At 40.0% G+C, this 25,170-nt stretch overlaps 1 protein-coding gene across 12 annotated transcripts in view; it reads right to left on the bottom strand.

Moving 5' to 3' along the window:
- Positions 1-25,170, bottom strand: part of CDKL5 (cyclin dependent kinase like 5) — a 193,887-nt gene that overhangs the window by 10,394 nt on the left and 158,323 nt on the right. For 5 of the 12 annotated variants that reach the window (XM_072137929.1, XM_072137927.1, XM_072137935.1 and 2 more), the window contains 6 exons: positions 23,264-23,344; positions 21,400-21,557; positions 18,487-19,501; positions 13,031-13,135; positions 8,954-9,053; positions 7,314-7,437 (listed from right to left, as the gene is read on the bottom strand). In XM_072137929.1, the coding sequence (XP_071994030.1) occupies positions 7,314-7,437; positions 8,954-9,053; positions 13,031-13,135; positions 18,487-19,501; positions 21,400-21,557; positions 23,264-23,344 (1,583 nt within the window). The remainder of the gene's footprint in view (positions 1-7,313; positions 7,438-8,953; positions 9,054-13,030; positions 13,136-18,486; positions 19,502-21,399; positions 21,558-23,263; positions 23,345-25,170) is intronic. The other 7 variants (XM_072137930.1, XM_072137939.1, XM_072137932.1 and 4 more) reach the window with 5 other exon arrangements.

Here is a 25,170-nt window from a genome sequence, read left to right as displayed (position 1 = left end):
AACAGTCCGACGAAAGAGTGATCCAAATCCCGTTAGTATATGAGACTCAATGTTTGTCAATGATCAATTTAGGAAATGACTATGTTACCAGGATCATTGACTTACCGTTTATACTTGAGTAGAAACTGACCCGAAATACATTGGTTACAGCCTCACCCACTAATGAATTGCCCAGCAGTCTCCCCTCACTAATAAAATGCCCAGCAACCTTCCCCACTAATAAAATGCTCAGCTGCCTCCCTTTTCTAATGAAATGCCCAGTAGCAGCCACCCCTCACTACCAGAATGCTTAGCAGCAGCCTGCCCTCACTAATGAAATGCCCAGCAGCCTCTCCTCACTAATTAAATACTCAGCAAACTGTTTAGAACGTCTAGTTAAGCTGTAAGTTACATGCAATCCTCCAATTAAGAGTAGTTAAGTTTATAGAGTGGTTGTTTAAAACACTGTATTTCAATAGCTTGTTAGAGAGTGGAGATTGTAGGTTCAAATCTTGTCTAAGCAAAAAATAATTAATTGGGGTAGAATTTAATAATTTGGAGACCTTGGGACTCGCGCCGCTCACTTTCGTCGAACTGTGCGCCCTTTTCAGGGATTACACGGCTTGCTCAGGTATTTAAGAAATGTCTGCGCTGGGAATTTGGTGCATGCCATCCTTTTTTGGCGCAGATGCGTTGGCTTCCATGTGACATAGATTAGGGGGCGTGATATCGGGCGATCCGACTGATTCCAACTGAGCGCGGGACTTAACTTTCAAATTGTGTTGCAAGCCCAAGCCCTTACATCCACCACTAAAAAGATGGTGAACTCTGTTGGACCTCATCGGACAATGCACTTTCGGTGAACTGTAGCGGGAATGTAAGTAAATGTGCCCCCTTGTGTCAAGGAAAGCCTTCATAGATGTGGAAATACTGTTAGGATTGGGTAAAACAAAAGACAGGGGATAGTGTGCCCTGAGCTTGCCCCAACCTCTGTCCCTTCCTATAGCCCCCCCACGCTAAACCGTGGGGCGACTACTTGAAGACTCTGAATACACTGGATAAGTGTGGGAAGGGAACCACAAACAGACTGACAAACATAAAACACCAAAGAATAGTAAACTAGCCGGATTCACAACGAGAGGGTACGTCAATAGCAAAATCAGAAGGCAAAGAGTCAATGTCAAAAAACGAGCCGGGGTCACAACGATACAGATACAGAGCAAGTCAAACCTAATGCTGAGAGCGAGTGGAGAAGGGATTTCAAACACTGGCACAGGTGACCAGTGAAGCTGCAATTTATGCAGCCAGAACTCCACCTCCAGAACCTGATAGGAGCTGGACAGCTTCTGGGAATTAACCCCTCATGGTGCAGAGCAACCAGGCATCATGCAGAGGTACACAAGTCCCAGCAGTTCCGAAACCAACTCCTAGACAGCGCGAGATCTTAGCAGCCGCTGCCTGGGACGAGAGGTGGAGTTTGCGCGGATACGCGCCGGGGGTCGGAGAACGCTGCTGGCACCAGCAGAAGAACCAGAAGTCCCAGCATTCTCCCTAGCGACCCTGACAAATACCATTTATGGACAGCTCAATACAGAGTGACCCTTGCGGTAACCAACAATAATGTTGGGACCAACCTTACTCAAGTACAAGCTGAGTAAAGCTTAGCAAAAATTGTGCTGAAAAACTTGGCTCGTATATTGTATATTAAATCATACTTAGGTGTAATGCATGGACTCTGTACAAGGTGTACTGCTCAATTGGCCACAAAGATGGCCAGGAATACGACCTGCGTTCCCAGTGTGGTGGGGAATGTAACCTGGCCGATAGAAGGCTATGGGGTCTTGATTTAGCCGCAGTTTGTTGGGAGGATAAGTCATAAATATCAAAACCCCTCAAGATTTAGAGAAACTCTTAGTTTAGATTATATCTGTACAGGGGAGCTCTGATGGCTAAAAAAGCATTGCATGTCCATTAGTTTCATGTCACATGCCATTGTTGCAGGATTTATGTCCAGAGGCAACTGTGAAATACCACCCTGCTGATGTGCCCACAACTCCATCATAAAGAACCACATTCAGTTTTAAAAAGTTCTTTGGTTCAGTTTCTAAATTAAACAGGTGAAACATAGTTATTAGAGTGGTTAAACACGTAACAGATATCACCCATAACTACACCAAAGTCAGCATAAAAATGGACTGCAGTTCTTTACAATGCGGTTATGATGCAACTTTTTTTTGCAACACATGAGCGCTAGAGTAAACTTACTGCACCTTCATTTACACTGAGTAGTTCCATTATTAGAGACACCTTCCCTTTCATATTTGGAGCATTCCTGTAAAGGAAATAGCCAAACAAGATCTGTTGTTTCCATTATTTGCAGTCTGTTTGCCGTCAGTATGTCAAGTCCAATTTTGTGTGCATCGAGCCTAAAACACATGAGTTCAGAATCAAAAGTGGGAATCAGTGTGCATTGACATAAAAACAGGAAAATCTAAAATTTTTGTGACTTTGACCATGGGATGGTCATCAGGGATAGACTAGCCATGGACAGTAAATGCCATTTCCTGAGACAGTGCAGGGTGCGATGAAGCCTATGGCTGAACCTGTCCTGACATGTCATCACTCGTCACCTGCTCTGAAGCACATTCATGTTCCAGAGGAAAACAACAGTAGAAGAAGAAACAAGACATATACACTCACAGGCCACTTTATTAGGTACACCTGTCCAACTGCTCGTTAACACTTAATTTCTAATCAGCCAATCACATGGCGGCAACTCAGTGCATTTAGGCATGTAGACATGGTCAAGACAATCTCCTGCAGTTTAAACCAAGCATCAGTATGGGGAAGAAAGGTGATTTGAGTGCCTTTGAACGTGGCATGGTTGTTGGTGCCAGAAGGGCTGGTCTGAGTATTTCAGAAACTGCTGATCTACTGGGATTTTCACACACAACCATCTCTAGGGTTTACAGATAATGGTCCGAAAAAAAAAAAACATCCAGTGAGCGACAGTTCTGTGGGCGGAAATGCCTTGTTGATGCCAGAGGTCAGAGGAGAATGGGCAGATTGGTTCGAGCTGATAGAAAGGCAACAGTGACTCAAATCGCCACCCGTTACAACCAAGGTAGGCAGAAGAGTATCTCTGAACGCACAGTACGTCGAACTTTGAGGCAGATGGGCTACAGCAGCAGAAGACCACACCGGGTGCCACTCCTTTCAGCTAAGAACAGGAAACTGAGGCTACAATTTGCACAAGTAGAAGATTGGAAAAACGTTGCCTGGTCTGATGAGTCTCGATTTCCGCTGCGACATTCGGATGGTAGGGTCAGAATTTGGCGTCAACAACATGAAAGCATGGATCCATCCTGCCTTGTATCAACGATTCAGGCTGGTGGTGGTGGTGTCATGGTGTGGGGAATATTTTCTTGGCACTCTTTGGGCCCCTTGGTACCAATTGAGCATTGTTGCAACGCCACAGCCTACATGAGTATTGTTGCTGACCATGTCCATCCCTTTATTACCACAATGTACCCAACATCTGATGGCTACTTTCAGCAGGATAATGCGCCATGTCATACAGCTGGAATCATCTCAGACTGGTTTCTTGAACATGACAATGAGTTCACTGTACTCAAATGGCCTCCACAGTCACCAGATCTCAATCCAATAGAGCATCTTTGGGATGCAGCCGACAAATCTGCGGCAACTTTGTGATGCCATCATATCAATATGGACCAAAATCTCTGAGGAATGCTTCCAGCACCTTGTTGAATCTATGCCATGAAGAATTGAGGCAGTTCTGAAGACAAAAGGGGGTCCAACCCGTTACTAGCATGGTGTACCTAATAAAGTGGCCGGTGAGTGTATATATATAATTGTTTTGAGGATAGGGGTGATTATATTCATCAAGGGAGCAGCAATTTGGCATGTATTTGAGGGACACTGTGACTTCGCTACTATGGGGGGACACTGACTTAGCTACTATGCGGGGCACTGTGATTTAACTACTATGGGAGAAACAATGTGATTTGGCTATGACTATATTAGTTGCTATATGGCCCCTGGTGACTATATTGACTACTGTGGGGGAACTGTGACTACATTGGCTACGGTGGGGGCACTGTAACTATATAGACTACTGTCGGAGCCTTACGAATATATTCACTACATTGGAGGCACTGTTGCTCCAGTGTTTACTACAGGGGCACTTTTACTATATTGGTAACTATGGGAGTACTGTGACTATATTGACTACTGTGGGGGAACTGTCACTATATTGGCTACTTTGGGGACACCATTTCTTTCTTGGATACTATGGGGCACCTTATTATATTGGATTCTGTGGGGTTGGCATTAATATCTGGGGTACAGTAGGTGATTAATGTTACTATATTTTCTATGGGAGCAGGAGCCATGAGGGGGAGATTTATAAGAAGTCTCAGAGAGCAAAACTCTCTAGTTGCCCAATGGCAACCAGCTCAGTGTTAATTTTGCATACAGCTGTGGGGAAAGATAAAATTCCATTGGAAGAAAGAGTGCAAAATTATATCACAGATCAGTGGAAAAAAATATCACCTAGCCAGATGAATCCAGGTTTCTGTTGTACCTTGTGGGAAAAGTAGAATCTGTTGCAAGCAGAATTATACGAGAAATTGTTCCCATCTGTTTTCAAGGGTTTAGGCTGAAGGAGCAGCAGTAATGGTGTGGAAATGTTTTCTGCTCAGGCGTGAGGTCCTTTGACACCTGTGTATCTCTAATAAAGTGTCTATTCAGCATATATAGTAAGTAACTATTATTATCTGTATGCAGTTGAGCTTATCATCTTAGTGGTGGCCACATGTTGGCGCTATCACCATAAGCAATAGTGTGTACAATATAGAATATGTAGTAGTAATTCCTACAGAAGTAGGAGAGTGCATTATGATATAACTGTTTGTCTTCCATAGGTATCTTTACTCTGGATTTCTCCAAATGTAACCTCAAAAAGAGAATTTTCTAATAGCGGATAATTCATTATGATGTCATTTCCACTTGAAGTCCAATATTTTCAATGGAAATCACAGTAGAAGTTTAGTTTAGTGTAAATTTTCTGTATGCAGATGCAAAAAAAAAAATATTCTGACATGGAACCTACAAAATTAATATGATGAAACTGTGGGCAGCCACAACAATTAGACAGAGAAGTCACTTTAGTTGGATATTCCGATGTTTTCGGATTTGCGCCGCTGGGACAGGCATTAGAAAGGGATTTTGGCACACACGATCGGATTTTGGCGCAGCGGTGCTGGCTTTCATGCGACACAAATCAGGGTGCGGGCTGTCGGATGATCCGACTGACTCGGACAAACCACGGGATTTAACTTTAAAATTGTGTCGCAAGACATGCACTTAAATGCACCGGGAGGAAGATGGTGAACTCCGGCGGACCTGATTGGGGAAGCGACACATGCAGGAAATTGGGTGCACAATCTTATTGAATCGCGGCACAGTGCATTGTCGTCGGACAATGCACTTTCAGGAATCCTTCGGACCGGATAAGTAAATGTGTCCCAATGAGTTCATTAGTCCGACAAAGTTCACCTTTATCTTTGTAGTGCATACAAGTGCATTATCTTGCGACACAATTTGAAAGTTAAATCCTGCGCTCCGAATCAGTCGGATTGCCCGATCGCCCCCCAACCCCAATTTGTGTCGCACGGCAGCCAGCACCGCCGCGCCAAAAAAAAAACTATTGCATGCAACACAATCCCAGAGCAGACACCTGTTAAATGCCTGTCCAAGCCGCACAATCCCTGAAAAAGACGAACAGTCCGACAATAGTGCGAGACCTTTAGTAAATGAGCACCATTTTTTGCCACAAAGCCCCCTTTTCAGAGGCCATGCCCTATTGGTCATACTACCCGGGAAAGTACGACCAATGGGGTGCAATTCTTGTGCAAGTAGATTGATAAATCTCCTCCAATGCCTCCTGCTTATTTTTGGGAAGGTCTATGAACAAAAGTGCACAAAACCTATAAATATATATTATATTGTACAAACAAAACATACAAAACTACAGTATTGTGCAAACATTACTGTCAGGAAAATGCTGCAAAGTAAAAATACTTTCAAAAATAGAAGTGTTAAAATGTATTCTAAGGCAGGACTAGGATCCCAAACAAGCCGCTAACGTCAAGTACCATCTCGGGTGTAAAGAACAAGTAGTCCAGAAAGTTGTTGGCAATTGATAAGGCAACCACAGAACCCTGATCTCAATGTCATCACGTCTGTCTGGCATTATCGTGCTCCTTTGAAATTTGCGTGCATGTAGAATCCCTGCTGCAGTTTTGAAGGCGGTCACACCAAATATAAAATAGTCAATCCCTAAACCACAGGTGTTCTGCCCTCGACCTTTCGGCCTAAACCTGTTCTTTCAGCAACAACGCGGAGCCAGGGGAGCCACTCCCGTCCCTTCCCCCTCTTCCCTCCCCCTTACTTTCCCTAACCTGTCTGTCTCTTTTGTTTTCCAGTTCTTTTCTGATTCCAGATGTTAGAGGTGTCCAGGGCACCCGCTCTTGCACCACGTGCTCCCATTTCACATTGCATCATGGGGCTGCGTCCAGAACATGCCGACCGCTTTGTGGGTCTCCTGGTCCTTGTACTGTTGCTTTTATGCTGTTATTAATAAACTTTTATTGAACCATAATGTGATATAGATTTCTCTTTTGCTCACTTTGATAAATTGATAAAACTAAAGTATTAACATAAAGTTCTTGCTATGTTGTGTATCTGTGAGCTGGCAGTAAAGAGAATGACGGAAAAACCACCCACTATTAGTGTTCATAAAAGATTTATATCTAAGTCAACAGCAAGAGAATAGTAATGTGGAAAAGAATTATCAGGGAACGCACAAGGATGTACAACAGATGTTCCATTGACTCATATCCTTCTGAACAGGGTGTTCTAGTTCATCAAGTAACAAAGAAATATAAAACCTGTACCAGATTCAAATTCAGAAAAAGTGAAATAAGTTTATAGGGGCTGTGTTCTGCTTCACAGGCCCATGGTCTTCAGTAGCATTCATTATTAACATCGTTAAAATCTAACATTGAAATGTCGATATAATAAAATAATAACGATATTGTCAATGATCTATGCCCATGGCCAGAAGCCTAATTTGTAACAGCTGGGGAGAATGCAAAATATGGTCCGGGCCCCAAACTATAATATATATATATATATATATATATATATATATATATATATATATATATATATATATTCAACATTTATTTTTAGGTATAAAACTTAATTATATCACTACTTCCCCAAAAAAAGAGAACACCACTTCTCACCAGTGATCATAAGTGGTCTGTCTCTTCGAGTGATTTGTTCCTGCACTGCTGTCGACTGGATGTGAAGAGCTTCGGTTGGATACACTGTTTTCATGAAACGTTCCCTCTGGACGAGGTGATGGAACTGGGGATACACATTTTGTAATGTGCATTAAAAAGCAGGCAACAACACATCAGAAAAAACTTGGACTCAGTAACAAATCATTTCATATTTTATAGGGAGCAAGATCAGTGTAATATTCCAATTTAAGACCAGATACACAACTACACTATGAAGGTTTGTATAGTCAGTAAAGATTTCACAAATATCTTTAAAGTGGTTTTCTGGGCTCAAAATTTTAAAAACATTTCTGAAGTATAGGTCCTCAAAATCAAATTGGTCGGAGAACCCCAAAACACCAGTCTCCCCACCAGTGCATAGCACCTAAATAGATCAGGATGGGATCTCCTCCAGGACACACCTGTTTGAGACCAGGTCTGCTCTGGTGGTGATCATTTATTCATTAGATGGAAGCTAGGTTGCATTGCCACGGTTCAGCCACTACAGTGAGAACAGAGCTGTCTGCTTCCTGTACCATTATTTGTTTGTCTGCTTCTTAGAAAAGCTTATCTGTGGCAACGCTGGTTATTGGACCCTTACTAATTTGATTTTGGGGATCTATCCTTAGGATCGGTCTACAATATTTGTTCAGAAAACTCCTTAAATTTATCAAGTAAATAGATGGCCCTAAAGGTGGAATTTATAAAGCCTTATCCTCCAGTTTTCTGGCAGACAAGGCACTTATAAAGCTTCATCCCCACCAGTTTCTGAGCTTATCCAACCTGCATGCAATTGCGGGCGTGATGGGGCAGGGACTGGTGGAGTCTAAAATCACCACCGGGTCAGACCTGGAGGAGATCCCATCCAGATCTATTGAGGGGCTATGCACTGGTGGCAAGAATTTTAAGACTGGTGTTTTTCTTAACAAAATCCCACAATGAATTTAAACCCATTCAGACAAGATTCCCTGAGATACTACAAAAAAATCATTTTCTTCACTATGTATTTTAGATTTCTTGTGGTTAGATATTCTTACTGAAAAACGAATGGTAACAGAGAAGAGGAGAGTTGAAGGGTTTAAACATTAATTAAGACTGTATCACTACAATTCATATAGACAGGGGCGAAACTAGGAGAGACAGGGCCCCATAGCATACTTCTGAATGGGCCTCCCACCCCTCAGAACATATACATATTTGTATACTCATGCAATTATACACTATTACATACCTATACACATTTACACTCATGCACAAACATTTATACACTTTTATACACTATAAACAGATTTGTCCCAGCACCTGATGAAGTAGACAGCAGGGATTACAGATGAGAGATCCCTAGTGTTGCTGTACCTGCTGTCTTTTCCCTCTCCCCCATTACTTATCTGAGCTGCTGATTCATGCTGTGTACTGTGGAAGATATTATATACATGTTATGCTGTACAATGTTCAGCATAATATGTATATAATGGTGCACACCTTCCTTTCTTTGGATGCCGGGGCCACCTGACACTGTGGGCCCCATAGGCTGCTACTGATGTAGTTACGCCCCTGCACATAAATATGATTAACAGTAAGATTAATGATTTTAAGTTTACCTCTGTAGAAGCTGCCAACCCGTCTAGGTACTGTATCACTGTATATATGGCGGTTTTCTTTGGAGGATGGATCGTCTGGATGAGTGTCATGATAAGGTCCCTACACGTCAAACACAAAAATATTATCAGGGTCTTGCTTTTTTATCTCTTACATGGAAAATATAATATATACAGTATGTGTAAAGTGTGTTTAAACCATTGAATCGAATTCATATTGACAAAAGAAGCATCTTTTTAAAATCCTTAGAATATAATAACGAAGGTCCAATTGTTGGAGTGAAATTTTGCCAACTACATAGACATGTAAAGGAAACCTGTAACATGTGGCGATTGCACTGACATCATGAAACCGATGTAGCAGCGGCTCCTGGACTGCACTCAGTTTGTAATACAAATATTTTACTTATTTAGTCATCAAAAAATGATTTTTTGAGCAAAGCTAAATGCAAATTAAGGAGAAAATTTGCCCATTAAAATGTGTGAGAATTCTGGCCCAGAAAGAAGGAAAAATGAAAATTGTATTATATAGTAAAATACTAGGTAAATCTGTCATTAAAAAAGACTTGGGAACATTTGCAATTTTCGCCAGGCAGCTCCTGCCAAGCAAATAAAGTCATGTGATGAATCAATAAAGGCGTAAATGCTCATTACAATAGTATTGCTGTGACACTATACAAATTACTATTCAGATCACATACTGGAATATTGGTAATGTGATCATGTTAGAATCACAGAGAATATTCACCTGTGTGACGTCACATGACCATGGGCCAGTTCCTACGTTGCGCTTTAGTAATAACCTGTGCCTGTTCTTGTGGAGGCTGTTTTGACATTGCCTGTTGTATAATTGTCCAGCAACACCGCTGGCTATGGGATCTCGGCCAAAGCCCCCTGATATATCTGTCACTGGGGTGGGGTTTACATCATGCGCTAGCGTATGATAAAAACAAACTATATTGGGAAAACTACTGTGCTGTATGATATTGTGCATTGTTCTGCAGGTGCAAGCTTTCATTTAGGGACCCCATCAGTTTCTCAAAGCAGGGTTGAGAACAAAGCATTGAGGAAACTCCTGCAATGTCCAGCTGCAATTCTGGAATGTAAATTATTTTCCCAGTCCTGCAGCTACTCATAACAGACAAAGGTATGGTTACACAGGTCTCCAGGGCTGCTACCTAACACGATCTGTAGTTTTGTATTGTCAAAGCAATTGGTAGACTCCTTGTTTCCTTGTTACTAATGTATTCCATATCGAAAGCAACAACACAGTTTTGGGGTAGATAAAGAATCCAAAAAAAGGAAACTTTGTTCCAACCTCAAAGGTCTGAAACATCCCTAGCGATAAAAGTATTTAACTGTGTTAATCATTGAGCATACACTATAATGGGTTGTGTCATTATCGTAGCACAGTAAAGTCTTCCCATATATATTTCTATACATATTTTGCATACTATAAAGAAAACACTACATGAAACTTTAGAAAATACTAAAGTTGCTATAAATTCCAGTACATATTCTTGGAAAGTTCTTATGCAGTGCCCTCTTTTATAGAGTACCTGCATCTGTTCTGTGCTGACAAGATGTATTTCAAAGAAAGAAAGCTTTTACTGCAGACGCAGATGTGACCCATTTTTACAGAATAACTAATGAACATCTAAAATTGCACCTGTCCCCTACACGGAGCAGCTAGTTTACAGTACACTGGGATCAGGTTATACATTACACCAGGGAGCAGTTGCCCTATGCTGTCCAATGAACCAAGTAATGCAGAAAAAGGATTCCACTTGTTAGTGTTGGGACATATTTCTGGTTTGGTCAAGTATATTATGCCTAAGTCACTGTATGAAGACAACCTATTTACTTGCTAGAACTATAAACTATATGGGCTATTCTATTATTTTATTACTTTCCTTCTTTCTAACCATGCTACCCAGTACTGTCAGTTTACACAATGATTAACATCCTCAGTAAAAAGAAGGTGAAAAAAGAAAAGAAAACTGATGCACCAGTAGGTGAGGCCACGCCCCTAGTGCTAATTTGCATCAATATAAAATGTGAATTTTCTCTAAAATGACAGATCACTGGGAAACAGAAAAAGAAGGCCTGGAAAGCTTATAAAAAACACTACACAAATGGGGATTTTTTTCTGCCCGAGTCTGAAATGCCTTTTGTCACATTTATTAAATGGTTTTTTAAGCACTTTTGTAAGAAACGGGGTGTGGTCTCTGAAAAGGGGGTGGTTTCACAAGAAAACATCTGTGTGCTAAATCATTATCACTATCTATCTGGATAGATGGTGTAAAGTATGACTTGACATCCAGCTTCAGACACTGTGATAAATATGGTGCAGAATAAGACCATTTGGGGAGATTTATCAGAAATATCCGAGAGCAGAACTGTTCTAGTTGCTCATAGCAACCAATTAGAGCTCAGCTTTCATTTTCCCACAGAAAGGCGACTTTCTGACGCGTTTCGAATCCTAAATGATTCTTAATCGTAGACCATTAAGAATCATTTGAGATCCGAAACGTGTCAGAAAATCGCCGTTTTAACTGCCATGGAACATTGATGTTCTTAAAAATGTGAAAATAAAGAAGTGCTTTTACCCATTACTACTGTGGAATCCTACACTGCTGGAATCTTTTTCTATTATCTGGACTGACCTCCGTGCAGTGGGGAGAGACTCATATATACACACTATACAAGGTGAGCTGTTTTCTTGTTCATATTTTCTCTTATAGAATTAAACCTGATCTCTAATTGGTTGCCATTAGCAACTAAAACTGTTCTTTCTCGGACACTTCTGAAAAGCTGTCACTTTATGTCTAAATGTGCACTGCTCAACTCTGCAACAGTTTTGATAAATCTTCCACAGTTTGATTTTTACTTTCTGGGTGATTCGGAAGTACGTAGAATATCTTAATTTCTAATTCTAGCAGAACAGTGGTTTCAGGGTGCTACCGAGTTCCCTTTAAGGGAAAACTATATGACAAGCTTCTCAATGAGGGATTAAAAAAAAAACAACCTTGGGTTGGGGATCCTATACCACAAATCTTACTAAACCTGGGCATTGATTGGGAAAAAGTACCATAAAATACATGAAGAGAAAAATCAAGAGTTTGGATAGTGACAATTATGTCAAAAAAGAAAAGAATAAGTAGTAATAATATTGGGCATAGTACATGGTCAGGCGGTGAAGGGAGGGGGAGCAATCACTCCTCACCTCTCCCCTCTCAATAGGAAGCAGAGTGTGCATCCCATAATAACTGTAAGATGTAAGAAACATTCTATACATTGCGGCATGGCTGCCCGGTCACTTCACTGTAATATAGCCTCTAATTGTGCGGCCATACGGTTGTGTGGATGGGATCTTTAAGATCTTACTATGCACTTTGAATTTACTTCCAGTATATGTATTGTTAAACATGAAGTGTTACTCTCAGCTGCAATATCTCTAACATATACCACCAAAGGTAGTCCGCCTTCCCAGAGAAAAGACAGAAGCACAGTAACATAACAAAGGCACAAATATCCTGCAAAGCAAGCCAGCACTTATTATTTCACATGCAAATGAGGAAATTAAGAAAGCAGGCTACTAAACTGCAAATTCTAGATTTTTCGATCAGAATTTCGTAGGGAGAATCTTAACTAATAAATATAACCTGTTCTTGTTACTGTGCTATTAAAATAATTATAATTCACTAATTTGTTGAATGGTCCAAGATTAAGAATATTCTCTATCCTAAGAATAGCTGTAATTGTTATTCCTTGGGGGTGGCCTTATCTGCACTGGATTTGTGAAGTCAGCACTTTCTTCATCTAAACTGACTGCCATAAAAAAGTTGATATAATAATGTTACCAAATTTTTTGTTTGGGGATTTAATCATGACCAGAAACATTACCTTAGGACAAACCGAGGAGAAAACATTCTGGTACTACTGTTAAGCACTGAGGCCTGAATTGACAGATCTAAGTTGCAATAAATATAGATTCCTGATAATTCCTGACAAAACCCTTGTTTAGCAAAACTTTAATTTTATTTTAGTTGTTGATATCCCTGTTTACGTGATTCAGACCTCAGACTTTTGTCGCGAATGAAATGAAGCTGCGCCATCTCTGTTGGGCTCTTTAGCTAGAGGTCTTGAGTGGATGATCCCTTCTGATGGAGCGGGGTCAGCCTGCTAACAGCAAATAAAACAAATGGTTCATACAGTTTGTGAAGCAGGACAACACAAGAATTACCTGGCAAACATGTCAAAGAGGACCTTTTACCACCTCCACAAGCTCCAACGCTTTGCATACTTTAATAGGTGCCACTTCCCGATTCCTGCAAAGTTGATATTTTTCCTGTAGCCCTCATTGTTCATAAGAAATTAATGTAATTCTTTCCGAACTGTCATATGGACGGTGCCAGACAGAAGAGACCCTAATTAGCATATTGGGTATTGAAAATACCCTGAAACTGACAGTCTGGCTCTGACCTAACTCACAGGAAAATAAGGACATTGATTACACAGGAAACATGGGCTAAAAATAAAATACAATTACGCTGGAATCAGTTACAATGTCTATTAAAGGAGTCAAAAAATTGGAGTTGCTGATGGTGGTGAAAGGTTTTCTTGAAGCTTTGGGGGAGACGGTCACCAATGACTGCCCCTACAAACCACACACAGTACTTTTGAGATGTCTTGATATAAGGTTCACTCATGGCTCTATCTATGGGATTAGAGTCACCATTTTCCTAAAAAAGAATTTTATTGATGCCAGTCAAGGAGGCTGTGGAGCAACAGCAAACAGGAATGAGGGAGTTGAGAGAAATGCAGGTTGTGTAACTCAATGAAGAGAATTCCTGAGGGAACAGGAATGAGGGGGTTGAGTGAGATGTATGTGACACGAGCTGGATGTGACACTGAAGTGAATTCCTAAAGGAAGGGTGAGGAGGAAGCTGATTTCTCTTCAGTGAGTCACCCAAAGTAAGCTTCTATCTAAATGCCCTCATTCCCCCTCCTTCAGGAATTCTCTTCAGCGAGTCACACAGCCAGCGCTCTCTCATTCCTGGGGCTGGAGTAACAGAGTCATGACTTTAGTAACGGAGGGTATTAATAAGTGTCTTTTTAGAAGATTGGTGATTTTAATCCCATGGATTGACCATCAGTTAAACATGTGTAAAGACATCTAAAAAGTGCTAAGTGTGGTTTGTGGGGGGGATCGTTGGTGACAAGTTCCCTTTAAATAAAACATATAACATATATGCAAACTGCACAATGACATACAAGACAGACTGGTTTTTAGTCCATGGTGTAAAAATCATTAGTCTGACATCTTAGTAAGTGATATTTGCAGATTAAGCACAGAAGGTGGATTTTGTTAAAGCAGTGTTTTATATTAAACAAGAGGTAAATTACTGAAAAAACATTATTGTTTTTATGAACAATACCATAAATAATAAAAAAAAATCCTGTAACACTATGAATTGAAACACTCAAAACACTACTGACTAGGTCATAAACATCCATTTAAAATATATTCCTCTGTTAAAAAAAAAAAAAAAAATATATATATATATATATATATAAAACGATGAAACAGGCAGCACAAAAGTTCTGAGTGAACAAACGGTGGTTTAATCCATGAAACACAACGTTTCGGCTGGTAAGCCTTTCTCAAGTCTTGAGAAAGGCTTACCAGCCGAAACGTCGTGTTTCATGGATTAAACCACCGTTTGTTCACTCAGAACTTTTGTGCTGCCTGTTTCATCGTTTTGTATTGGAGGGTCCTTTCCCTGGCCAGGACCTAGTACGGCTTTGCACACAATTTGTTTTTCATTTTTTGCTGATTTTTCCTGCTATGCTGCTTGAACTTTCTTTTTCTCTCTCTATATATATATATATATATATATATATATATATATTTTTTTTTTTTTTTTAAATGGCTATCAAAAAATATTTCTCCCCAATTACTAGCTAATTATTCTCTATAGACTAAAAGCCTAATTGCTAACCCACACTGTTCCTGCCCTTATGGTGGCACCTACTTCATTTAGCTGACCACTAATGCTGGTGTCTGTAAGTAAGTAAGCCACCACTACAGACCTGTTATTGAGGTTATCACTGCAGTGGAGACCATACAATCAGCATCATTTGAGCAGTTGAGGATTTAACAGGTATCTAATGTTTTTTTTAATACCCATTAAGTGTATGTTCAGTATCTCTAGTTTATCTAAATTGTATATATTCCTTAAAGCGAACCTGTCATCAGAAGCCCTTTTTCTGCCTCCCTCCCCATGTCCCCATAGAAAATAGTGTACACATTGCCAAAGTTTATATAGTAAATGTAAACTTTTTTCAGGTTACATGAAAGCTTACCTTTCTGAATGCAGAGCTGTGTCCCTAGTCCCCTGGGAGTGGCCAGTGGCAATGGTCATACATCAATTTCAAATAACAAAAATAACTCCCATGTAACTCGTATCTCCTCCCCCATCCCTTCCCCCCTTTATACATGTCTGCCCCAATCCTCACTGGCCACTCCCAGGGAACCAGGAACACAGATCTGCATATAGAAAGGTAAGCTTTCATCTAATATTTTTTTTCAGGAAAAATCCAGTTTTATTATAAAAAATATTTGGCAATGCATACACCATTCTCTATTGGAACAAGGGGAAGCCAGAAAATGGGCTTTTGATGACAGGTTCCCTTTAATGGCTGATATCTCTAGTTCCAATTAGTATTCAACTAGTTCTGAGTTATTCAGATCAATGGCCACATATGAATTAGAAGAAGAGCTGATGCCAGATTTACAGATAAGCTCTTTCTTCTGGCTCATAAAGGAGGGTCACAAGGTGCCCACTGCTGTATCCGGTCAATTTACCCAAAATGTCAAATGGCAATGGTTTGTTGATATTTACTAGGAACCTTGGACTTGTGAATATAATGAAAATTTATGGACCAACAGAGCAACTAGCAAACAATGGGAGTACCTCTACTTGGAAGAGAAAAGCCATCTACTCCTTTTTTGTTATTTTTGCACTGTTGGGGTGTTGGGAAAGATAACTATTGCTTTAGCATCAACTTAATAAATGCCTTGAATATAAGGCAACTTCAACCTTCATATAACCTCATGTTGATTTCCTTAGAAAACTAGAACATTCTTAACAATAACAATGTTATAATATAAAACTAAAGTATTTTCATTCAAAGACGATATGAAGTATTTTGTCATAATGGGAGAGACTATTAAAGCTATGCAAGTTGTACAAGTAATTGGAAAATATCTGCACAACCCACACACTAACACCTACTCCCTCACACACCAAACACTATGAGTGTTGCTTATTACCATAATACATTTGTTTCTGTTTTAAGAAACTGCATTACAAATGCAACAAATATAGAATAGCACAAACGGAAGCCGAGCATACAAAGAGCATGATTATCCAAAACTAGGCTAAAGCCCCATTATAAACTAATTTCACTCAAACACCAAATGTTCTCAGTGATGCTGGATAATAAAGGTGTTTTTTTTTTGCCTGCAAAGTTTGCTGTTCAATAAATTAAATGATTGTGCTCGCTGCAAATAAGTGACCGTAAAAGGGACACCATGTCCTAAAATGTAAACAATATTGTTCACGAATGAACAACATACAAATTGCAAGTTACTTTACTGTAACTTTATCTGCATCTTTTACTGTATCTTTAAGATTTGTCCTCAAATCTTTTACATATTAAGTTAACAGAAGGTTGGTAATGCAATACATACACACAGTTGTGTCCTTTCTTATCTTCATGTTGGTTGAGTATGTCAATCACATTGTGATACAATATCTCAATATAATATATGAGGACATTTCCGGCAAAGTGAGGCTACATTCACATCTTGTATTTCCCTCTGTTGTAAGGATGTCCTAAGTGGGAGGGAAGTATGCTTATACAGTAGGATACATTCTTCTGTTTAGCCCCTCCCTCTAAAAGTGGGGAGGAGGAGCTAAAACCTGTGGCAGGCATTGATTTAATACCAGGGCCAGATTAAAACTAGTATGGGCCCTGGGCTGTATGAATATTATAGCCACTACAAGTCCAAAATTGACTTCCTACATGTAGTACTGGAATCAAGCTTCCTGGGGAATGGAGGATAAATCTCTTATCCATGTTTCCAATTTGCATTTTTAGGACCTTAAAAGGTCCAGGAATGGCTCTTGAGAGCAGTATAAGTACACCAGGAGACTTTCTTGGCATATACACTGAATTAGTGCAAATAACGAGATGTGAACACAGCCTGATATGTATCTATCTATTAGAGGTCACTTTGTGGTTGTCTTATGCCTTGCAACCTTTTAAAGGGAATGAGTGACATAAAAATAATCTACTATTTTTTAACCAAGTCTACTAAAAAAATACCGTATCCACTAAATGATATCCTTATTAAGGCAATATGAAATATTCAACCAATGCTGATCACTGAACCTCTATGCTGAGTAATAAATGGTGCCTACTGTAAGCTACCATTGAACAAGTAATAAGCAATTAATGACTAATTACAGAAAATACATCAAGATACTGTAACTTTAAGTTATTAAAAAAAAACAACTAATAAATAAAAATGTATTCGTTTATTCATATCAGGCCTCGTTCACTCAAACATTGTTTTTGTGAGTGTGCTAAGCATTGATTCAATGGATAGCACACAGACAAATTAATCTCTATGGGTTCATACAAATGGTTTCCATGGCCCATTGTTTGAGCTGACAGCCCTTGCCACAAAACTCAGAGATGGTCCTATTCCTGCCCATGTTTCCATGTTTGTGGCTAGGGCAGTCATTATTTTGGTCATTGGTGGGTGAGGGTAGCAAAGTAAATGGACGGCACTCTGTGTCTTTGGTGCTATTGGGAACAGCTGTCTGCCAAATCCAAATTACTAAATAATCCCAGCACTCACGAAATTGTCAGGTTTCTTTCTCTTCTTTATTTATCATAATAACAGCATTCAAAAGATAGGACGTGTTTTGGCCCGTAGTTGAGAAAGGCTAGGTGGGCCGAAACGTGTCCTATCTTTTGAATGCTGTTATGCTGAACGAAGAAGAGAAAAAAGCTGACAATTTCTTGAATGTTGGGATTATTTTGTACTGGTGGATGAGGGGACCTCGGCCAATGATGACACATGAGCCATAAACAATAGAACGCATATCTGTTGTTTGCAACCTGAAAAAGAACTTGAACATGTACATGAGGCCACCCTGCATGTGAAATGCTGCTTCGACACACTAAAACTGAGCTACAGTACATATGAAACTTCAAGGTAGATGACATGACCAGTAACACTTATATATAGGTCAGTGATAGGAATCGTAATATGAAATGAACATTGACAATGCCATACATTTTAAAACAGGCGATTAATATTGAAATGTATCTTTTTTGTCTATGAATTTAAGTGTTTGTCATCATATCCAATGTTAGATACCAAAATCTGTAAATGCTCTGTATACTCATAAACTTAAAATGTAAAGTAAAAACATAAATGTGTGAATATAACCAACCCTAGGAGTATCGTCTGTGCAATCTTCACGTGAGGAGCCAACAGATCTGGTCAATGTTCGATGCTGTACCTGAGGAGATAGCAACTGTAGACTGTTGGCCCTAGATGCCATGCCTTGGCCAACATTCAATCCTGGATCATTTCCTTTAACCCGGACTCTGTCCCGACTCACATACATGGAATGTCTGTGAGGACGTTGCTGGGAGGAGAAAGGACTAGTGTAACCTAGGCCGTATGAAAAAGACTCATGTGGAGCTGACAGTGAGTGAGTATGACTACCATCCATCTGATCAGGAAGCTTTAGTTCTTCCATAGTTCTGGAATGTCTTGTAGTAGGTCTTCTTGATTCCAAGGTTCCTTCTTTCCTATTAGTCCTTCCAGAGGGGCTTAACATACCTCTATTGTCTCCATGCCTAGGACCAGCAGGGCTAGTTGGAGAATTTAAGTCATGACAGCTGGAAGGAAAATATCTACTATTGGGTTCCAGTCCTTGTCCTCTACTTTCAGCAAGATTTCCCACTGACTTTGAATCTGTCAGGACACCATGACTTTTTGAGTAACTCATATAGGACCCACTTTTCCTTGAAGACTGTGGGATGGTATCAATGTAACTATGGCGGGCATGTTTTTCCCCAGGTTGTAAGCTGCCGGTTTTACCTTCCATGAATGAATGCCTGTTGTGCTGGGAACGTGAACTGGATTTCATATACTTAGTTCCTGGCCCTTCACTGGTTTTTGGCTCAGTACCAAAATCAAACTCATTCTTAGACTTTGCATCCTTTGGACTAAGGAGGTGCGGCAAATTGTTACTGGACATTTCTTTGTTGCCAGATCCACTTTGGTTGCTCTTTTTTGGATGGACTGTTGGACTATGAGATCCTGCTGGGTGGCTTCCATTGATGAAAGTTTCATTTGGTGGATGACTTTCGTCACTTCTTTTTGGTCCAACAGAAAGAGATTGCACATCTTTACTGTTTGATCGATGATGTGGCTGAGAACTTTTAGTAGACGGTTTCCTGAAGAATAAAATTTACAATGTAACACAGCGATTACTAGATGGATATCACAAGATTCAACCTTATATACGCTTTCCAACATTTTGAGTAATTTACAGGAGTAAATGATAAAAATCTATAGGATGAACTGTTGCGTAAGGCTAGATTTACATCACATTTGGGAAATGTGTTTTCTCAAACATCTATGTAGATCATGTTCATGGCACAAGCAAGAGGAGACATGTACGATAATATCTCCATGTAAAATTATTTTAATTGCACATACATTTTACTACATCTTTTGATTGAAAAAAATTTATGGGAGAATGAATCTACAGAACATCATGTTAAAAGGAGTATACCGCCACACTGACCTCATAAACTATACCACTGTTTTAAGACATGGATGCTCCATTTCTCAGAAAATGAACATGGTGCTCTGTCTGGGATCCTCAATGGATTTTAAAAAATCTCAATTGGGATGAGATGATGAGCAAGTGCCATGATTCTTTGGTTTGTTAATTGTGTTATTATGCGCTCCCCCTCCCATAATCCTTCCCAGTCCCCTGTCCCTTACCCCCTGGGTAAAACTACCCTGCAAGGCTGTTATCTTACCAGCCAATACTTTATTGATTTTGACCATTAAGCTAGAAAAGGATCCCACTAATGGCTGGAGAGAACTGGAGTTGCCATTCTGAATTAAATGGAACCTAGTGCCTGATAGAACCTCTCCCTTCCTTTTTCTTCCATACCCCTTCTTTTCCCTGCCCCTCTCTTTTGTGGGTGCCAGACCCAATGTTTGTATTGATGACCCTATGTTGGGGTCTTGTTCTCTTATAAAATTGAACAAATTCTCAATGAACACAAAAAAACATAAAAATCTCAATGATTTTTTTTTAAAAAAACCAAACACTTGTAATCTATCTGGTGTGTGCCATGTCAATCTGAAGTCTCAAGAAATGAAGTCTTAAGGTTTATTCAAATGAGGTTGTTGATGCACCCAGGGTATTGGCGTTGCTCCTTTGTTCAGAGCAGGCTTAATCTTGATTGTGTGCAATGAGCCCAGTTCATTATTACTGTGCATGAGAAGATCAATACAGGCAGTCCATGACTTAACTGTGTCCACTCTGACCTCTGCTGATGTTGTCTGGATGCTGGTAATTGGTTGAACTTTAGCCTCAAACTGAAATGATCAACTATAAGGTGTCTGCAATAAAGTTTTATTGTTAATCCTTGTTCCCTTGTTACCCCCAAAATTTTTAAAACCCAATTGTCACAGAGACCAAAAATAATTTTGCTGGGGGGGGGAGATTTATCACAAGTGTCGAAAGCTGAGCTCTGATTGGTTGCCATGGGCAACTAGAACAGTTTAGCTCTTAATTTTACCATAGCGACTAAGGATTGGTTTCATGGGCAACTAGAACAATATTACCTCAAACACTTCTGATAAATCTCTGTTAAAGAACCTATCTTGTATGTAACTGCCTGTACTCGCAGCGCTCGCGTTCTACATGTGTACCAACCAATAAGTGATGGGGGTATGAATGGAATATGGAGAGCCTATCATCAGTTGTGACATCATGGGAGGAGGAGGAAGGGGCAAGGAAGATGAAGAATAGGCAGGAGTTGAAAATTGAGGCATGAGCATAGGGGTAGAAGAGCTGTGCTCCAGGAGCAAAGTCAGGCTGGTGATAGACTCCTATTAACCACACCTTGAAAGCTTGCAGTTGTTACATATTACCTATAAAAAGACATATTAAAAGATATTTCATGGGTGAGTAGTTTACAGATTATCTTAAAATACAAGTCAAGTGATTAAGAACTTCTCATGTGCTTTGTTGAAATCTTCTCTGCTCTACATAAAATCTTCATAATCCTTATAAAATCCTTATAATTACATTGACAAAAACGGCAATGACCTGCTTGATGAGTTGCTCTCTGAGTGATGAGTTTTTCTCTTGGATGATCTGGAAGGAGAGCTCCCACCTCGATCCAAGAGTCTCTGAGTCTGAAATGCTGGGTGGTTCAAGCACTGTTCAGTCAAATATCTATCAGACGGATTTAGCTTCAATAAGTTCTAGATAAAACAAAGTTTCATTTATAATCATGGAAAGAAAGACCTAGACATGAAAAAGAGGCACATGTGTAATGAGGAAATTTTTAAAAAAGTATTACTAGTGCAGTTCATAGCCTCATACTAAGGGTGGATCATTCTAATTAGCATACTTTAGACGTATAAAATACATCAGTTTCTGACGCTTTTATAAGTTGCCAGTACTTTTGTTAGTGTAACCAATAGGCTGCTAACCAGAATTGTGGATACACATAAACAATGCTAATGGAACATTTTTGGAAGGCTTATCTGTGCTTAATTATAATACTAATAGGTCACCACACTCATAAGTGGGTGTCTATTCATCTGTGTGATGTGGAACTGTATTTGTCAGGCACCAGGGGTAGTGGACCCACTGGACCACCGCAGACGATGACCTAAGCCGACACATGGGAGCGGAGTTTAAGTGGCACCTAGTTTTCACCAGAGCCTGACGCAAAGGGGGTTGGACTTGCTGTGGCGTGGTACCACCATGTCGCTCCTCAGGCACGACTTTGTCCGCGGTGGCGGCCAAGGTGAGGTACAGAGTCGTCAGGCAGAAACGTGGTCGAGGACAGGCAGACGGTCGAGACAGATGGCACAGGATTAACGTAAAAGGCAAAGCAGGAGGTCAAGGCGGGCAGCAAAGGAGCATAGTCAGGGACGGAACTGGGGTCACAACAGGAATTCACAAGATGAGCACTAGGCATAAGTGACAAGCTTTCTCTGTGGCACAAGGCACAAAGACCCGGCAGGGGATACAGGAAGGGGCTGGAAGTTTAACACGGTAGGTGGCCGGCCAGCGCCAATTACCAGTGTTCTTTAAATCGTACCGAGCTGGTGCGCGCACGCTAGGAGACGGAGAGGTGCGCGCTGGAGCGCAGGGAACATGGTGGCCGCTGCTGGAGCCACTATAGCTGAGTGAGGCTACAGGCTGGGTTCGGGGGCACAGGGAGGCACACGGGTGTGCCTATGACCCGGGATATGGGACACAGGAGCACCCGAGACAGTATTTGAACGTCCTTGATATGTTTTTATCCGTTGATATCTACTAATGTGTCATAAGCTGAAGTCTGTGTTATGAAATGCTAATCAAGGACCAGTTACATGTTATGGAATTATATCTATTAAGAAGTTAAGGGATATTTTTTCTTTAAAAGGGTATTTCCATTGGTGATGTTTGAAGGGTATCTGCAGAATAAAGATGAACAACCTCGCTTTAGCAGGTGTACTGAGTGGAGAATAGGCTGTGCATGCATTGCCACCTCTCTACACACTGTGATGAAAAAAGGGTCTACACCCTGCTCTAGCAATGGGGGTACTATTTTAGATTTAAAAAAAAAAACAAGCAAAAACATACAAATAACATATCCAGGGTGACCTCCTCTTTACTAATCTTATTAACAGAATTTCTTCCGTATAAATTCTCAAAAATTTCTAATATCTTTTCAGGTATCAATTATATTTTATATATCAAATTCATAGAACACATTAAAAGCTCTAAAGACATATTACTTAAGAAAGTCCTCTACCTACCTACCTATTCACCAATCTATAGAGGCTATACATATTAGATAGTATGTATAGTTTGTACAGTATAAATCTAAGATAAAAAGATATAATGTTTTTATGCTAATCACTAAATATGAAAGTTTCCTATAAATTGTGCGTGAAACAGTATATGTCCTTACCTTCATGAGGTCAAGCAAAACACTACTTATGATTCCCAAATATCGTCTTTCTAAAGACTGAGGATGGTTGACAGCTGGAAACTGTAAAAAAAGAAGTAGCAGAAAGGAAGTATATATATATAAAAATGCAACAGTTATAGTATTTTATGCAATTTAAGTTTGAACTATAAAACTGTATACCAAGGCACAGAAACAATGCTATACACTTTAGAATAACTTTAGCTCTGGATAACATCTTACATTTTACATATAACCTACATATAAAATGAGAACACTTGCAAGAGTAATAATATAATAATACAATTCAATATAACAATAAAACCTTTACTAAGAACAGTGCAGTGTGTATTTTGTGCAGTTTGCCTGTGTAGTGTGCAGAGGGCGCCAGATTCAGGATTTCTGGCCCCCGTTCTTCATGAATCTGGTGCTCCCTGCACCGCTCCCACAGAATGTATCAACCTTTTTTTTTGGTGCACCTTTAACATAGCAAGACACTTCTGTTGGACTTTGCATGATAAATCTGGCGCATGGTCCGACTGAGCACCTGAAGCCCCATAATTTGTGTTTCATGTGACTTGTGCCACAAAAGGGTTGCGTGTGACAAAAATGTGGTATAGACAATTCTTAAATACCTGTGCAAGCAGTGTGCAACTAAAAGAACTTGCAAATTCCGACAGAAAACTGGCCCTAGACCCTAGTAAATGTGCCCCAATATTTAGATTGTATAATTATCCATCTATTCTCAACAGAATGTATGGGTAAGGAATGGGTGGATATGATTGATAGAATTACTAGCTACTAAAAAAACTGGGAAAAAAACTAATTCAAATATTAAAATTTCATGACAGAAAATGTGGCTTCTCTAAAATGAATTTTGTGATTTTTTTTTTTTTACCAGTTCTTATCTGAGAAATGGGAAGCGAGTTAAAGTAATTAAAAAAAAACACACTTGCTGTCTGCTCAATACCCTTTATAGATATTGCTACATAGTTCAAGCTGCAGTTCATTGTTTTTGGCACTGCCTTTTGATTTTGACCCCCCCCATCCCTTTTTTCTCAACTCTTGTTACTCCCCTCTCTTACTTCCAATCTCATTCCCCCTTCCAGCTCCTAGGCTGCAGATGATTTTCCATACCCACTGCCTCCCTCACTGATGGTGGATCTCAAGATAAGAAAATAGGTCTAAATGTAGGCCACACTCACATTTTAAATCACACCCATTTTTGTTATAAAAGTTTTTAAAAAGTATCTAAAACACATAATAACAAAAAATGTGGTGCACTGCATGTTATGCCTGACCAAGCACAGTGCAGTGAATGGAAGTCTTTGCATCCTAGAGAACTATGCTGCAAGGAGACTCTTAAGCCAGTCTCAGACACCAGACTAAAGAGCAGCACCAACACTGTTACAGGTGTTAAAGTACCGACACTTGTGTTCCACTGGCAAACAGGGACTCCTGTCCACTGCACTGTGCTTGATCTGTTGGGTCCGAGCATGTTCGTGTGCAGGGTGCAGGGTGTAAGACGTTTACTTACAAGTAACTGTTCGCTAGAGGTCTAGTATATCCAACTCCAGTTGTCGTTATAATGATAAAATCAATACATTTTACTTTATCTGTAAATGCTCTGATTGATATGGTGGGTTGGTTTATATGTAGCACATACAGTATACTGATGGTAAATAAAGTACATTAAAAAACAAAGGAAAACTGGGGCTACACTTTGCACAAGCTCATTGAAATTGGACAAAAGAAGATTGGAAAAACGTTGCCTGGTCTGATGAGTCTCGATTTCTGCTGCGACATTCGGATGGTAGGGTCAGAATTTGGCGTCAACAACATGAAAGCATGGATCCATCCTGCCTTGTATCAACGGTTCAGGCTGGTGGTGGTGGTGTCATGGTGTGGGG

The sequence above is a fragment of the Engystomops pustulosus genome, chromosome 2 (genome assembly GCF_040894005.1).
Source record: "Engystomops pustulosus chromosome 2, aEngPut4.maternal, whole genome shotgun sequence".
Taxonomy (NCBI): domain Eukaryota; kingdom Metazoa; phylum Chordata; class Amphibia; order Anura; family Leptodactylidae; genus Engystomops; species Engystomops pustulosus.
The sequence above is the reverse complement of the archived record's forward strand: the minus strand, read 5'-3'. Positions and strand labels throughout refer to the sequence as shown.